General features: G+C 44.6%; 1 protein-coding gene across 1 annotated transcript in view; it reads right to left on the bottom strand.

The window, feature by feature from the left end:
- The window catches only part of TOP3B (DNA topoisomerase III beta), a 138,089-nt gene that overhangs the window by 43,882 nt on the left and 75,578 nt on the right, over positions 1–18,629 (bottom strand). The window contains exon 10 of the mRNA XM_086942725.1: positions 1,715–1,869. Within this exon, the coding sequence (XP_086798851.1) occupies positions 1,715–1,869 (155 nt within the window). The remainder of the gene's footprint in view (positions 1–1,714; positions 1,870–18,629) is intronic.

Genomic DNA, 18,629 nt, shown 5'->3' with positions numbered 1-18,629 from the left:
TGATGAAGTGTTACAGAAAGTCGTGCAAGGTGTATCTGCAGGCCGGGGTGGTGATCTCATTCAGGACTTGCGTTTTAAAGGATATAACAATATTGAGACAGAATTGAGTGTCAGAGAGGAGAAGATATGGAGAAGAAATAAATTAGTACCACCAGAGGGTCTTAGATCTAAGATTGTCAATATTGCTCATGAAGGGCATTTGGGCAGAAACATGAACAAAAGACGTGTTGGTCAGTCATTCTGGTGGCCTGGGTTAGATAAAGATGTTGAAGGAGCTCTTAAGGAATGCTACGCTTGTGCCACAAGCGATAAAACCAAGTTTGTGCGTCAACCTCCTCTTGCTTTTGTAAAATTTCCAGTTCGTCCCTGGGAAAGGGTGGCAATAGATTTTCTTGGACCCATTTCCAGACTAGGCTCAAATTGTAAGTTCTTGATGGTTTTAATAGATTACCATTCTAAATGGTTTGTTGTTGAAACAGCGGACCATATTGTCACGGAGAAAGTGATCAAATTTCTTGACAACGTTTTTATGAATTAAGGAATTCCTAAAATACTTGTATCAGACAATGGACCTCAACTAGTTTCAAAGAAGATGCAAGAATATCTTTTACGGATGGGTGTGAAGCACAAAAAAGTTGCCATGTTTAGACCTCAAGCCAATGGTTTAGTGGAAAGGACAAACCGGTTGATTATGCATAATATACAACTTTCAATTTCGAATGGGTTGTCATGGGTGGAGGAGCTTAAGAAGTTAATGTGGTCTTATAGAGTGACACCACATTCTGTAACTGGAGTGTCACCTTTTGTTTCCCTTAAAGGGCGTGAACCAGGAGTGAAAGAATTACCAGGATGGTTGAAGGACAGAGATTATGTGTGGGTGGATCGTGAGAGAATTGAGAAGGATGTCACTGAACAGCAAGCTGTTGCTTCTAGTCATTATAATTGCATGAAAGGAGTCAAGTTTCCTAATATAAAGTCTGGTGACTGGGTGGCAGTAAAGCGTGGTGGTGTTGTTACAAAAGGTGACAGCAAGTTTTCCAAACCTCTTAAGGTGAAAAGTGTAAAGAAGAGTGTTGTCATTTTGGGTGACGGGTCAGTTTGTAGTTTTGGTAATATTGCTAAATGCATTGCTCCTCAGCCATTGATGAGTGATTAATTTTCATTATCTTTTATTTTAGGATATTGTTATGCATATTTATGTTGTAATCTTTATTAATGTTTGTTCTTCAGTCATTGCTTGATTATGCATTTAATATATCCTTATTGCAAAAAAAAGAAAGTTATTGTTATATGATATCGTGTATATAAGGGGGGAGATGTGTAGAGCTCTTTAAATTGGAATGTACACTTGTTGCTAGGGACTCAGAATGTTATGATTGAAAGCAGGAGAGTTAGAGCTGTGAAGCCGATGGAGGATGGAGCTGGAGGTACCTGCTGTTAACTTTCAATAAAGAAGATTATTTTACAAATGTGTGGACAACATCTTTACAGTAAGGGACAACATTCTTGAATTAATCTCAGCCACTGGTAATTACCCAGGACCACATTCCAAGTAGTCACTCTTCCGCATTCCTACACATAGAGCATAGATAGCAGAAATACACTTTTAAGTACAATCATTCAGTCCTTCGTACATGGAAAGCAGAGGAACTATTGGAATGAATCCTCTATGCACAGTACATACGGAATCAAGACCTTGGTTACCAGTACATACCGTATCTGACCAGTATGGATTGTTCGCCTGTTGCCGGAGACACCCCTTTAGGTCGAAGTTTTCTGGATAGTGCGTGGTCTCTGTTCGAGGGTAGCTGATGTAGCCTTGGGTGTACAATCGCTCTGCAATCTGCATAGTGTGCTGGGGGCCCATTCCTACCAAGTAAAGGAATTAGGGAGTAAACATTTTGCATCAAGAAAGTATCTGACAACATTCACTAACAAAAATCCAAAACACCAGTATAGATTGCTTCCTGGCAAATAGAGCCATCACTCAACCGAAGCCAAAGGGAAAAGAATGACCCAGAACTAAATACACCTATTGATGCCACGCTTCACTACTTAACTCTGCAGCCTCCAAAGCCACGAATGAATCTCTCCAGCGACACACTCCTATCTGGCTTTTGGGCGCTGGTCCACGTGGAGGCTGCGCTCTCCATGCTTCTGACTTCCACTACCTCTGCCTGTTACTTTCTCAATACTTATCCTCTTTCAATTCTCTGCAGCTTTTAACACAGTTGTAACACTAACTGTCAGCAATTAACACCTCACTTAGCAATAAAGGATTGGCAAATCGCCGTCTCCTGGAGCTCCTCTTTCCTCTCCCATGCCCAAGCACCAATCAGTGAATATACCCATAGCTTGAGCCGGGGCCTGCTACTGTGCCTTCTTTAGCACTATCTTGTTCTTAGGGTTGTCCTGCAATCTCTGTGCCAAGGATGCACACAACCTTTTCCTTTTTACCAAAGTTCACCCCTCAACTTATATGCCTAATTCTATGAATGCCGCTTCACAAGACAGCCTTACATTTCCTTTTATAGTTTGGAATTATGTCCTGCATGTTCCATATCGCTCTTTTAGGCTATTTTTAGGGCAGAATTGGTATATGTTTTACTATCAGCATCACTAATAGACTGCTTCCTGGACTAAAGGTTTTCTTTTTTGTTTTGCAGAAGCACAGTGAGGTTCCGTGACGATTTGAACCCGTGTTTTCAACATTGTCGTAAATACATAATTTTGGTATCAGTGAACCGCAAATGGTCCATTTAGCATATCCTGGTGTTTTCGCTATGCTACGAGCAAGAGTACTCCTGTTACAAACACATTTCCGATCTACCCATGGCATCCATCTTAGATCATGGCAGCCATTTTGTGTTTCTTGCCCTCACATACGCAATAACCTCTGATTACTTCATTTTGATTAAGAACACGTAGGCTTAGCCGGCGATTCACCTTTCCAGTGACACGTGCACCTTAGATACTCGACAAAGGCTGCCTCCTCTGCCCGAGGCCAGTCCTGCTATACTGGTTCTCGTGTCCGTTGGCCTGATCATGATTAGGCGGCCGAAGCAGGTAGCCTTGCCCATTTACGACCCACAAACATCTCTTATCCTACTTTTCTATCTTCCGCACCTGGCTCCGTTCCTTTCTTTCTGAATCTTTATTAGGGGGAGGTAACGAAATTTACGATGAGGCGGTCCGGCTCTTGAATGAAATGTTGACATGGGATTGTGATGGAATAGTGGGAAACCCCTCTTCGTAATGTTTGACATCAGACATTATCGACGTTTCCTGTGCAACACCAAATATTTATTGTTTAGGACACAAAGGTTTGAGAATGTACCAGCATGTGAAGAATTTGCCTGAAGGCCAATATTTAGTATATAAGGAGCAACCCTTCTTGTACAAATCGAACAGGCTCCTAGATCCTGCCCGTGTGTAGTTTCTGTGACTTCTGTGTCCCTGCAGTAATAAACCTTTGGTCTTTGACGCCACCATCAAGAAGCCCGTGTTTCTGTTTATTTGTGCACCGAGACAGGTGGAACTCCGGGGTCTTCGGGTGTTATCCCCGACACCTCTGGACGGAACCAAAAAGTCCAGAACTCCAATTGGTGCCCAACGTGGGGCGACGTCATTCGGTACCGGTCCAAAAGCGTGAAGAGTTCGAGAAGCTTCGTGTGAAGATTCCTGAGGGAGGCGCCCCACTTCATCGATCCCGGCATATCGCAAAAGTGGCCCGACGTTCTCTTCCACGAGGGTTCCCGTTCAGGACGGCTGCAGTGGTCCGTTGCCTTGACCGTCGCCCTGTCTTGGACCCGAGGTGCAGTCCTTAGTACGGCGAAACGTGACGGGTTTCTCCTTGGTGACGTCTTCAGTGCCTCAGTTAAGTATTTAGTGGTTGGCTTCGTAAGGGTTGTTAAAATCCTTTTAGTTCTTGGTTTGGTTTGGTTTCGTAAGATTATCACTGGTTGTTCTGGTTACGATAATCTATTGGTTTAGTCTGGTATCGATACATTAGTTCGCTTTTGGTAGGCCTAAGTTCTTGGTTCAAGTGCACATTCCTGTTTGTGTTTGTTTGTTCTGTGTTCCGGATTATAAAATGGTAAGTCGGAAAAATTGTATGTTGTCGTGCTTTGGTTGCAACAGTGATTCCCGGTTGGAGGACTCATGTCTGGTTCCTCCGATCGGAACTCCCCTATATGAGCTTTATTGTAAGTTTGGTGTGGGTCCTATATCTTATAATGAGGTGTGGGTCCGATACACTGAAAAAGATGGTGTCCTTAGTTGGCCACTACATGGTAGTTTTGAACCTGAAGTTCTTGACAATTTAGAAGTAAAATTGTTTAAGAAGAAAGCCCGGCCGGCAATGTTTGATTCTTTCCGTTTCTGGCGAAAAGAATCTAAACAGAGAGAAATTAAAAGGTTGAAAAAAGAACAGAAAGAGCAAGAGTTAACTTTAGAACAAGCGGCTAAGCAGCTGCAAGACAACGAGTCTGAGAAAGCAATGGAGATAGCTACTAGAGAGCGCAACTTAGCGATAGATAAGTGCTATCCTGCCTTGCCATCGAGTACAACTAAGATAGTAGAGGACCCCGAAAATGATCCTCTGTTGTCTTACTTGTTACAGTCACCCCCACCGTATGCACAGGGTGCTACGGCTCCACCTGTACCGAATATTCAATTGCCGGTTGCTGGACAACCTGGTATTCCTGTTCCTGCCCCTCAGAATCAAGCTCCTGTACCTCCTGTGGTTAATGTAAATGTTCCTACGGCACCTCCTCTTCCTGGGTTACCAACTTCTTTGCCTATACCTGTATCGCTTACACCTACTGCTTCACAAGCTACCTTACTTGATACTCCTACTGTCCCTGTGCTATCTGTTCCAACTGCTACTGTGTTTTCTACATCTGCTAGTATTATGACTCCGCTTTCTGTTCGTCGAAGAATCACTGATTCTGTCTCTAACATTCTGTCTCCTTTCTATAAAACCTTAATTAAGACTCCTACTTCTGACTCTGTACAAAGACGTAGTCAGTTTCCAAGTACTGAGGAACGGGGAATCTTAGATTCCACGGCTCTCCGATGGATTTCGAAGAGTAGGAGATATAGTACGAGAGATGTACTAGATACATTTATGCAGTGGAACGAACCAACACAACGATATGTTTTCGACGAGATGTGCTCCCTGTTGCGTGATGAATTAGAAGAAGATGGTTCTGAATCAAACTTAGAAGAATTAATCAATGTTCAGAAAGAGTTTGCTGCAGGTACAATAGTTGGTCAAAATATAAAAGAAGCAATGGAACTGATTTTAAGTTACAGGAATGATCCATCACTTCGTTCACCGAGGGACTTAGAGAAAAGTAGTACGAAGCATAATCGCCAATATCCAATGAGAGAGGTATCTCCAATTTGGCGTGAAGCTGTGCAAGCTAATGCGAATCTTGGTATTGCTGCTGCTCCGGCACAATTCCAGAGAGTGTGGATACACATTCCGTGGAAGCGAGCTGAAGTATTAGCGGTGAAACAGGCCTTGCCAGATCCGCGTAAGAATCCTGCTGGGTACTATAAGGAGTTAGCACAGACAGTTGAGGCTTGTGTAATGAATCTAGCGGACATTGACATGTTATTTGGGAATGTAGTTCCGCAACCAATTTGGGCTAAGATACGTAAAGAGAATCATCCAGTTGCTCTAGGTGGTGATTGGGCAGCTATCATAGCGGCGGATGGTCAGCAAATAGGTGGTTCCAAACCCGAACCTCTAATTGCTAATCTTCCAGGTAGGATAATTGACTTAATGAAGACTCTGATGCTAGCACTGCGTGTTAACTGGGACAAGTTGTCCGCATGCAGGCAAAAGAAAGACGAAAGTGTCTCCGACTTTTTCACGAGGTTTGAAGAGACTTTTGTAGATCACAGTGGTCAGGATATGAGCACAGAAGGAGGACAGAGATTGTTTGTCGATAAATTTGTACACAATTTGCTACCCGAGCTATGCAATAAATTAAAAGATTCCGAGAGTGCGTGGGCTGTCTCTAAACTGCGCAAATACTTGCAACTGCACAGTATTATAAAAACAGGGATAAAGAGGAGAAAGAGAAATCAGATAAGAAAACGAAAGACTTAAAAACTAAAGTTCTTCTGCAACAAGCATATCCGCCTCGCATGAATCAGACCAATACACAGCAAGGGTCATATCAAAGGACAGATTATAGTTCACCGAGGCCTCAATATCAGTGGAATCAGTGTGCGTATTGTAAGAAAGAGGGTCATTATAAGAATGACTGTCCAGTCTTAGCGCAAAATAACGCAGCAGCAGCTCAGAGAAGTCGTGGTGGTTTTGTGCAGAATTCTAGAGGTCGAGGACGAGGTGCTATGCCTCCACAAACAAATGATCGCCCTTCCAATCACTTTGATCAGCGAAATGGACAGTCTGCTCAACAGAATAGGTCGCAACAGTATCATGTCGAAGACTATTGTGAAAATGATGAGGGATTTCAACAAAATGGGTACTAGGACAGCCATGGACAGAGAGAGGGAGTAGTATCAGTTCCAGTGGATCAGAGTGGGCCTTATGTCGCAGTAGCAACATCAGGTGTAGTCGAACCGTTTCTGTTGGATACTGGTGCAGCAAAAAGTTCTATCATTCATGCGAAACTCCCTGGCGCACCTTTGTCTGGCTTAACAAATGTTTCTGTAGGTTTTTCAGGCGCCCCTGTTTACAACCCTGTATCTGGTCCTTTGTCTATTTCTGTTGGACCGTGTCAATTGAAAGCACCCCTGATTTTGACGACAGGTTGTAATGAAAATCTGCTTGGTTTAGACTTGTTAAAACGCCTATATGCGACATTGTACTGTTCTCCGGAAGGAGTACAGCTTACATTGGGTAAAAGAATCACCTCTCCGATGTACTTGTCAATGGATGCACTCCCACCAGAGCTGCGTTCACTCCCTGATACTCTTTGGGCGACTGGTCCTAACGATGTAGGCCTTTTAGAAATACCACCATATGTAGTCACTTTGAAAGCAAATGTCAAATTTCCACGAATTCCTCAATACAAGATTTCTAGTGAAGGTGAACATGCACTTTTACTAATTATACAAGATTTGATTAAGAAAGGTGTGGTTGAAGAAACTAGAGGAAATGTCTGTAACAGTCCTGTATTACCGATTTTGAAACGTACTGATCCTTCAAAACCTCCAGTATATAGATTTGTTATCGATCTCAGATAGGTTAATAAGATTGTGGTTCCGCAGTTTCCTGTGGTTCCAGACATTACTGCCTTGTTAACATTGATTCCTGCTACAGCTACATGGTTTTCAGTCATCGACTTGAAGAATGCCTTTTTCAGCATTCCGATAGCCGAGGAAAGCAGAGATATTTTCGGCTTCTGTCTAGGAGGTCGAAGTTTCAGGTTTAAACGCGCTCCACAAGGCTATTGTGAGAGCCCATCCATTTACAGTCAAGCATTAAAAAGTCAGTTAGATTCCTTTGTACTTCCTCCTGATTCTGCCTTAGTACAGTATGTAGACGATCTTCTGGTGGCTGCTGATAACAAGGAAACTTGCAAAGCAGCTACAATTTCGTTATTGCATCATTTATCTAGTTTGAATCATAAGGTGTCACCTACGAAAATGCAATACTGCTGCCAAGAAGTAACCTACCTAGGTCATCTCTTGTCAAAGGAGGGAAGGAAGTTGACCCCAGAGAGAATAAAAGCAATTACGCAGATGAGTGTTCCCCGCACACAGAGAGAAGTACGTGCCTTTTTAGGTATTACCTCGTACTGTAGGCAGTGGATCCCAAATTTTTCTCTTTTAGCAAAACCATTGGTAGCTTTAACTGGGAAAGGTGTTCCGAGTCCGGTGCCATGGTCTGCTGAATGTCAGGAGAGTTTTTCTGAGTTACGAAATGCACTATGTTCAGCTCCTGTATTGGGTACACCCAATTACAGTAAGCCATTCACGCTCTATGTTCACGAGAGAGAAGGTTGCGCGTTGAGTGTTCTGACACAGAGATTTGGTGATAAACAACGCCCTTGTGCGTATTTTTCATCAACATTAGATCCGGTAGCTAGAGCGTTGCCTAGTTGTTTGAGAGCTACAGCGGCAGCTGCGGCTTCCATTCGACAATCTGCTGGTTTGGTGATGAACAACATGCTAGTAGTCATGGTTCCTCATGCTGTGGATACACTCATGAATCGAACTAAAACGCAACACCTTACCAGTGCTAGTTTATCTGGCTACGAGCTGACACTGCTAGCGAGTCATATTCAGATCAAAAGATGCAATGTATTGAATCCAGCAACACTGTTGCCGGCTAATCAAGAGTCGAGTGATTCCGAGCCCCATGATTGCTGTTTCAGAACCGAAGAGGAGACAAAAGGACGAATTGATTTAAAAGACACCCCATTGTCAGATCCAGATGGCACGTTGTATGTTGATGGGTCATGCTTTAAATTGGAGAATGGTGATGTGACTGCTGCCTATGCAGTAACGACTTTGAGTACGATTGTGGAGACTGAAAGAGTGAGTCAGAATTCTGCCCAAGCTGCAGAATTAATCGCTTTAACGAGAGCGTGTGTTTTAGCTAAGGGAAAGAGAGTGAATGTGTTCACAGATAGTCAGTACGCGTTCGGTGTGGCCCATAATTTTGGCCGTTTGTGGAAAGAAAGAGGTTTCATTACGTCCCATGGGACTAAGATTCAACATGGTCAGCTAGTTAACGACTTGTTGGAATCTCTAACCTTGCCGACTGAAGTTGCGATTGTGAAATGCAGTGCTCATAAAGCAATCACGGATGATGTTGGTCGTGGGAATGCTTTTGCTGATGAGACCGCTAAACAGACAGCTAGAGATATGATGAGTAGAATGTATGTTGCAACGTCTACAAGATGGATTTCTGAGTCTGGAATGTGTGAGGATACAGTGGAAAGTGTGAAAAAGATTCAGAAAGAGGCGACTGAGGAGGAAAAGCGTGCATGGAAAGAAAGTACGGGCAAGTTGGATTCGAGTGGGTGTTGGATTGACTTGTCGGAACAACAGCGTTGGATGTTGCCTGATGCGTATGTGCTTGCAGTGGTGACAATGGCACATGGAGTAGCGCATATAAGTTCTAAGGGGATCTGTAAGATGTTGGCTCCAGTCTGGAAGAATGATGGGATTAGTAAATGTGCAGAGAGAGTGGTGAAAAATTGTATGGTATGCCTGATGCATAATCCTGGCAAGGGAATCCCTACTCCTGCTGGTCACTTCGCTCCTCCCTCTTGTCCTTTTGAAGTGATTCAGTTAGACTTCATTCACATGGATCGGTGCAATAACTTAAAGTACGTCCTGGTGGTAGTTTGTGCTTTCTCCAGATGGGTCGAAGCATACCCACTGAAGGACAATACTGCCTTGTCCACTGCCAAAATCCTTCTCAAAGAATACTTCCCCAGATTTGGAATGCCACGGATTGTATGGTCAGATAATGGAAGTGAATTCGTAGGGAAAGTTATGCAGAGTGTGTGTGCCGGCTTAGGGATAAAACAGAAGTTGCACAGTGCGAATTATCCCCAGTCAGCTGGTTTAGTTGAGGGTTACAATGGCACCCTCAAACTGAAACTTGCTAAGATACAGGCATCCACGGGTTTATCCTGGCCAGATGCACTACCCTTGGCTTTATTATCAACGAGAGCGACTGTACATTCTAGAGTAGGGCTTAGTCCCTACGAGATAGTTTTCGGTCGTCCCGCTAACATTTGGGGAGTGCCTAGGCCAAAGGAATTTTGTTCTCTGGAATATCCAATGTTGATTGATTACCTTTACGACTTGACTGCTAAATTGAGTCTTATTCACCAACAGGTTTTCGATGCATTGCCAAAGCCACCGGAGAGTCCAGGTCATCAGCTGAAACCAGGTGACCACGTTGTGGTGAGGAACTTCGCCAGGACAAAGAACCTTCAGCCCAGATTTGTTGGCCCCTACCAAGTTCTACTAGCAACGAGAACTGCTGTTCGTGTGGCCGGACGCAAGCACTGGATCCATACGACACATGTCAAACGTGTGCCCCTGCCATTACCTTATGACGACTGGATTAAGAAGGGAATTGGTGCCTCTGAGTCCGAGCGAACTCCCAAGTTTGTCCCTTTTAGCGATGCCGAATTAATAACTGACACATCAAACTCTGACTCTCCTCCTGAAACTACTCCTTTGAACTCTGAACATTTGTCCTCTGCATCAGAAGAAACTTTGCCATCTGCGAACCTGAACATTGCAACATCTGCTGATAACACACTATTTTCCGATCAAACAGTTCCTGCAAAACTAAGATACAATTTACGGTCTCGTAATATGGACAAATAAAGCAGGAAACTGCCTATTGTGATATTTGAATTTTGAACTTTTGCCCACAGCCAGAAAGTTTGCTATTGTTTTATTGTTTTTAAAATTGCCTTGCCGTCTGGGTAGCCGTAGGGTCGTGGCTGTGTGCCTAGTTGAATCTGCGGAGGTCAGACACAAGGTCGATCTTTCTGTTGGTTCTGGGAACTCCCAGGGCTGATAGAGGCATTTTCATCTACGTACACATCATCAGTGGTCGCGAGCGGATTGTAGAAGGTGGAGCTTCCTGAGCTGCAACGAGAAAATGTGAGTTATGTTCGCAGAAACAGACTTTACAGAATCCTCCACAGCAAATGTTTTCTGATGCAATGTGCTATTACGTTTTTTATTGTTTTGATAACGTTGGTGGGTGGAATTGTCTTTGGTGTGAATTTGATTTTTGTGCCAGTAACTACAGTACCTCCCCTTGATCCTGCTACTTCTACTGTTTCTTCTATGCACTCTTTTCACTCGTTTCCTGAACATGAGCAAGCTCGACGCTCAGAATTCATTAATAACACTTTTGTACAGCTCTTGCACCAACACCAACTGGTAGTTAACACTACAGACTGCTGGGTGTGTGGCTTGATACCCCACACTATGGATAAAGGCATTCCCTATCTGGTGTTGCCTTTTAGCTATAATGGATCATTTCAGGCCCTTCAGACCATTTTTGCTTATGCCCTTGAAACCTACCCTCCGCGTCCACCACGTTCCACTAAATACAACTCTGTCAACAAAGCTTTAGTTCAGGGAATTATTGACATGATTAGAGACGTCAATAATACTCCATCTTACCCTAGAGATGAATTATGGGTATATTTGAGTTGGAACTCTTCAGAGTATCGCCTTAGTTTGGGAGAAAGCAAACGTAAAAGCTCAACTCCAGTCTGGGTCGTGCCTCACCAAGGTCAGGTCTGCTTGCAAGGAAATGGGAAAAATCCGAGAGCTCAGCTAGGGAGGAGTGAATGCATCGAGACCTATGTGTTCCCGTCTAACTCTTCCCCTGCCTTCCTTACTGCTAGGGGTACCTATTTCATCTGTCAAGACAGAGCGTATACGTGGTTACCTGCTGACTTTTCAGGTTCATGTTATATTGCTCGATTGTTGCCTCCAACATACACTGCTTCGTCTGATTATCACAAGACCAGAGTAGCAAGAGGTGTTTTCAGCAATGAAGATACCGCTGGTCAGGAAGCTGGAGACTTCTTCAAAGGTTTCCTTCCGTTCTGGGGGCCTATGGCCAATAGTAGAAACATACGTCAGCTAACACGGGTAGTTGAATCTACTATTACCGAAACTGCTGGTGCCCTTAGCAACTTGACAGCTGAGCTTCAGGCGGATCGACTCATGACGTTGCAGAACCGTATGGTTCTAGACGTAATACTTGCAGATCGAGGTGGGGTATGCAGAATGATCCAATCGAGCTGATGTGTTTTTATTCCCAATAATGCTCCAACTGTCTATGAGGCGATCTCTAAGCTACACAAGATTTCCGACTCTATACATGTAGACAAGGGAAACTGGTCCTTCATGGAGTGGTTTTGGACTCTGATATCAGCGTGGGGATGGAAGGTTCTGATGGTCATTGGTGTCATCTTAGTATTCCTGTTCTCGTGTTGCCTGATTATCCAGTGTGGTCCCGCTCTGTGTAGTCTCTGTGCTGCAACCTGTTTCAGAAAACCACCTGCGTTTGGAGAAAAAGCACGAGAAAGGATGATGATACAACAGCATGTCACTGACCTGATGAGCATAGAACTGGATTCTGACATAGACTGAGTAATTGCCTATGTAAGGGCAAAAGGAGGGTCCGAGGTTCCGTGACGATTTGAACCCGTGTTTTCAACATTGTCGTAAATACATAATTTTGGTATCAGTGAACCGCAAATGGTCCATTTAGCATATCCTGGTGTTTTCGCTATGCTACGAGCAAGAGTACTCCTGTTACAAACACATTTCCGATCTACCCATGGCATCCATCTTAGATCATGGCAGCCATTTTGTGTTTCTTGCCCTCACATACGCAATAACCTCTGATTACTTCATTTCGATTAAGGACACGTAGGCTTAGCCGGCGATTCACCTTTCCAGTGACACGTGCACCTTAGATACTCGACAAAGGCTGCCTCCTCTGCCCGAGGCCAGTCCTGCTATACTGGTTCTCGTGTCCGTTGGCCTGATCATGATTAGGCGGCCGAAGCAGGTAGCCTTGCCCATTTACGACCCACAAACATCTCTTATCCTACTTTTCTATCTTCCGCACCTGGCTCCGTTCCTTTCTTTCTGAATCTTTATTAGGGGGAGGTAACGAAATTTACGATGAGGCGGTCCGGCTCTTGAATGAAATGTTGACATGGGATTGTGATGGAATAGTGGGAAACCCCTCTTCGTAATGTTTGACATCAGACATTATCGACGTTTCCTGTGCAACGCCAAATATTTATTGTTTAGGACACAAAGGTTTGAGAATGTACCAGCATGTGAAGAATTTGCCTGAAGGCCAATATTTAGTATATAAGGAGCAACCCTTCTTGTACAAATCGAACAGGCTCCTAGATTCTGCCCGTGTGTAGTTTCTGTGACTTCTGTGTCCCTGCAGTAATAAACCTTTGGTCTTTGACGCCACCATCGAGAAGCCCGTGTTTCTGTTTATTTGTGCACCGAGACAGGTGGAACTCCGGGGTCTTTGGGTGTTATCCCTGACACCTCTGGACGGAACCAAAAAGTCCAGAACTCCAACAGGATGCAGATCCTAGTGTCTGTGGTAACTGCAAAAAGTGTACAAAAGGGAAATGGACATTCTCCGTCACAGATAAATCTATCCTTCATAGGGTATGACGAGTCACAATTTTACAGTCCATTCTTGTTGCTGTGTGGCCTTGTGATGCTTTTGGAGTCGAGAGCCTATTCATGATTGCTCAACCATATGAACATCATACTGGACGCGCAGTTTATCGATTGTGGGTAGAGAAAAGAATACAAGTGTACATTAACACATCGCTTCTCTGCCAGATTCTCTCTACATGTCTACACTCTGGCCAGGTGTTCTACTCTGCAGTGAGTTAGCTTTAAAGGCAACAGCGTTGAAATATATTTTCCATCTCTGGATAACCGTGGGGATGGTGACCGGCCTATTACCAACATATCCACTTTCAATGCCTCTAGGCCTCCAAAATAGAATTAGGAGAGCTGGCACTATACCGATTAATTTTTCTATCTGCCCTGGCAATGAAACAATTATCTTCTGTTCTGTGTTAGCTCCATTCGATGCTTCTGTCTGGCTTTGTGCCACCAGGCTTCTGATATTTAGCCACCTCCTCCTTGCAAGAAGTACCTTTCTTTATTCTTTCCAGCCTCAAGTTCCACAATATTTGGCATATAATATTCTGACAGTGGCTAACCCACATGAGGAGGTTCTCCAACCTTTAAGAGGATTATTTTCTGTTTCCTAGTGCTCTGTAATAAATACAACGCGTTCTGAATCTTTTCACTGCCGTGAGAGAAATACCCAAGTATAAAAGTGGGGAGAAAACCGTAGATATGTTATGGTACTGCCCATTATATTTCTCAACTCCATGCTGTACTATTTTGTGGCTTCTCTGTTCTTTAGCAAACAAGCCCTACAGCTGGCTCCCAGCAGAGACACTGCTCTTATTCTTTCAGGGATCCTTAGGCTGAGTCAACAATTTTCACCTAAAACTACAGGGCAGCGTAGATATTACTTTTTCCTTTGCCTTCCTTCTAACATAATCTTACTTTACTATTCATCCCTGTTCAATAACCAAACCTCTCTTACATACCAGGCTCCTTATTCCATCCAAACATTGTAAAGACGCTCTCAAAATAAACAGTACAATGACCGCATATGATTACAGAGAAAAAGGATGGTGTAACAAAGCATACACACTGTCATTGCATTTGGTAAAATGGAAGACATGATACTTTAAAAAATGAAAATGAAAATTATTTCACATAAAAAATACACAACAGTTATCCTGGAAAGAAAAAAGGGGTACTGTAGCCGCAAATGCCAAAACTGCAGCACAAAACTCTGGTGCCAAAGTGGCAGGTTGTTCAAAGGCCTGGGGCATGGAGGAGGCAGAAGTCCGCAATTAAGGGGTGCAGGGATGGTTATCTGGACGGATTCTTAAATGCACAGCATCCTCCAGATCCCAAACTAAATGTTTGATGCCAGATGGGATCACCAAGAATCTTTTTCTCCAGCCTCCATTACCCGATTACCAACAGATGGAGGGTACCTGAAGGGGTGAGAAGAGAGACTGAGAGCCCATAGAGGCTAGAGTCTAGAAGATCATCCTGTAAACCCTTGCTACCTCCTCTACTCCATCTCAGCGCCCTTCTCACTCCCACCGCTCTCCATGCTCATACACGACTACAGAATCCTCATGCTATCGCCTTTTCGAGCACTGCCCAGCTGTACCATGGAAGCCAAAGAACCTCTGGTGGGAAGAAGGCTGCCTCCCCTAGGTCTGAGGGAATCAGAGGTAAATATCCAAAAATTTCATTACAAAGCCATCTACTTTGAGCACATTTTTAAGCGCTATGGATTTCTATAGATATGGAAACCGGGACTCAGAGAGATAAGCAGTGTTCCCCAAATCGCACAATGCGGTCACATTAAAGAATTGATGGTACTTCAACTCCACTTGGCAACTTAACCAAAAGACTAGTTTATCCCGGGTGGCTCCTACATCAATCAATCACTCATTCAATCGATTTGTAGAGCGCTTCTCGTCACCCGTGAGAGTATCCAGGAGCTGGCTACATGGCTTAAATAACAACAGGTGTCATCATCCAGACCGTAGCAGTGACCAAAGAAGTCTTCCTTCATGGCTACTGTGTCCAGCTAGTGGAAACTGGTTCTCTGCATTAACAGCTAAACAGGATACAAGGTACCAGAAGCAACGCACACTGACTCTTGTACATGTTCTTCAAATGGCTTGGATCATCATTAGAAAGAAATGCTTTCTAAATTTTCAAAAGTTGTTTTGCATTTTTGGTGCTGCTGTTTCATCCTTAGAAACTGGTCTAAAAACATGTCCGCGCAGTCATCAGAGTAAGCTCCTGTCAACGGTGCAGCCTAGCTTGTGTCAATACACAGATGGCCACATGATAGCTCCTTCAGTATCTGTGCAGATCTCTGCAAGTGCAACATGCCCGTGGAATGCAAAGGATGTCACGTGCTACGAGAGTAGTGTGCGCCCTGATCCCCATGGAATGCCTGGGAGAATGTACCGTGGTTACCATGGCAACGCAGAAAACAACACACAAAAGTGATGAAAGATGGAGCTCCAGGACTTTACTAGTGGAACCACTTCAAACAAAGCCATTCTGGTATAAGCACAACAGAAAAAGAAAACAGGGTCTTCAGAGACTACACACATCAGGAATTTTACAAAGGAGACAGGGCTGTCGGGAAGTTTGTAACCGACGTGTCTCCTGCAGCGCCATATCTTAGACCGCTGTTCTACAAGCCGGATGCTGGTTTTTGAGCTGTGCGTAACGAAATGAAAATTCCAACATGGAAGTAAAAAAAGGGACTTTCTGTCGGCAAAATGAATGGTCTCAGATCCATTTATTCACTAACATTAAAACCCATTGATGAGAGTGACGCCTCACAAGATGTTTACAAACACTCAAAGTTCGCCATTAGTATTAGCAGAACTTTGTATATCCTTCTTATTGAACCCTCAAATAACTGATATCTTTTTTGTTTTTATTTATAATCTGTCAGCCATCTTGTAGTCACTTAAGGGAGATAGAATGTAAGCATGACTATTTAAGCATGGTACAAGAACCCACAGACACCCGAAGCAGATGCCACTCCCACTGTAATGGCACCTCGCTGGCTAGGTTTGTCCAAAAATGTGCAAGCTGAACACAAAAAGGTCTCTTTGCTATGCCATGCTATAAACAGTTCATACAAAGTGAAGCAGAACGATCATAAAGCAATTGCTTCTCCAATCCCTAAATAGGTGTACTGGTTTCCTGGTAGACGCTTGTTTCCGGTTCAGGGAAGACCTCGCTTGGCAGTTCGGGTTGGACTGTTACCATGAGGCACAGGGCCAAGACTGATTTGCATATAGCTGGGTCTTAACCGAGGTGGCGAAGTGAGCTAAAGAATGATGATGGATTCAGCCCAGATCTGTGACTGGGGATGAGTGTCTGAAAAGTTTCAGCGCTCCATCCATCATCTCCTTGTGTTTGCTTTCCTGGTAGACACTACATCCTCCCAGGCCTCCTGGTCAAGACCGCATCTCATCCAAGGGCTCCTGGCAGAGACCACCTCTCACCCAAGGCCTTATGGTAGAGACTGTATCACATCCAAGGCTTCCTGGTAAGTAAGTAAGTAAAATTTATTTGCACAATTAATTAAAATCATTGCAATATACACACTCAGAATTGACCGTTAAAAAAAGAGAATATTCCTGGTAGACACTGCATCCTCCTGGTCGAGACTGCATCTCTTTCAAGGGCTCCTGGCAGAGAACACATCTCACCCAAGGCCTTCTGGTAGAGACTGTGTCACATCAAAGGCCTCCTGGTAGAATGAGCACCTCATCCAAGGCCTCCTGGTATAACCAGCATCTCATCCAAGGCCTCGTGGTCGAACCGCATTTCATCCAAGGGCTCCTGGTAGAGACTGCATCTCATCCAAGGGCTCCTGGTAGAATGGACACCTCATTCAAGGCCTCCTGGTATAACCAGCATCTCATCCAAGGCCTCGTGGTCGAACCGCATTTCATCCAAGGGCTCCTGGTAGAGACTGCATCTCATCCAAGGCCTCCTGGTAGACACCGCATCTCATCCAAGGCCTCCTGGTAGAGACTGCATCTCATCCAAGGCCTCCTGGTAGAGACCGCATCTCATCCAAGGCCTCCTGGTAGAGACCGCATCTCATCCAAAGCCTCCTGGTAGAGATCGTATCTCTTTCAAGGCCTCCTGGTAGAGATCGCAACTCATCCAAGGCCTCCTGATCGAGACTGCATCTCACCCAAGGCTTCCTGATCGAGACTGCATCTTATCCAAGGCCTCCTGATAGAGTTCACACCTCATCAAAGGCCTCCTGGTGGCGACAGCATCTCATACAGTACCTCCTGGTAGACACTCTATCCTAGAAGGCCTCATGGTTAAGAAGGCACCTCATCTAAGGCCTTCTGGTAGAGAATGCATCTCATCCAAGGCCTCCTGGTAGAGATCGCATCTCGTCCAAGGCCTTCTGGTAGAGAATGCATCTCATCCAAGGCCTCCTGGTAGAGACTGAATCTCATCCAAGGCCCCCTGGTAGAGACTGAATCTCATCCAAGATCTCTTGGAGAGCACCCTTCTCATCCAAGGCCTCCTGGTAGAGATTGTATCTCATCCAAGGCCTCCTGGCAGAGACTGTACACCTCATCCAAGGCCCCCTGGTTTAGACCGCATCTCACCCAAGGTCTCCTGGTAGAGACCGCATCACATCCAAGGTCTCCTGGTAGAGACCGCATCTCATCCAAGGCCTTCTGGTAGAGACTGCATCTCATCCAAGGCCTTCTGGTAGAGATCGCACCTCGTCCAAGGCCTCCTGGTAGAGACCGCATCTTGTCCAAGGCTTCCTGGTAGAGACCGCATCTCATCCAAGGCCTCCTGGTAGAGACCGCATCTCATCCAAGGCCTCCTGGTAGAGACCGCATCTCGTCCAAGGCTTCCTGTTAGATACCGCATCTCGTCCAATGCCTCCTGGTAGAGACCGCATCTCATCCAAGGCCTCCTGGTAGAAACGGCACCTAATCCAAGGTGTCCTGATAGAGACTGCGTCTCATCCAAGGCCTCCTGGCAGAGACTGTACTCCTCATCCAAGGCCAGGTACAGATCACATCTCTCTTGATGTGCTTTCTTATACAATCTGCTTCTCACATTCTTGGAACATTGCCAGAAACAGATAAAGGTGAAGATTGCATCTTACATCCAAGTCTTCCTGGTGGCTGCTGCATTTTATCCAAAGCTGTCGGGCGCAACACAACATCCATCAACAGCGGCCAGACAGAGCCTGCAGCTAGTCCAAAATGAAGGACCTTGTGCTTGAGCCGTTACATTTCGTCGGAGATGAAGCGAGTTACTAAGACACTTCGTAGTTAATGCATTCCTTCTGAGATTGGAATTACTTCTTTTAAATATTTAAAAAGATGACCGTGGATCCAGGTGCCGGTAACGTCCCTTTCTGAGGACCGACTAGTCCTCTGGAGCAGTGAGAGTCACACACATCCTTTGATGAGCAT

Source organism: Lissotriton vulgaris, chromosome 11 (genome assembly GCF_964263255.1).
Source record: "Lissotriton vulgaris chromosome 11, aLisVul1.2, whole genome shotgun sequence".
In the NCBI taxonomy this organism is placed as follows: Eukaryota; Metazoa; Chordata; class Amphibia; order Caudata; family Salamandridae; genus Lissotriton; species Lissotriton vulgaris.
Note: the sequence above shows the minus strand (reverse complement) of the source record. Positions and strands in the feature narration are given on the sequence as shown.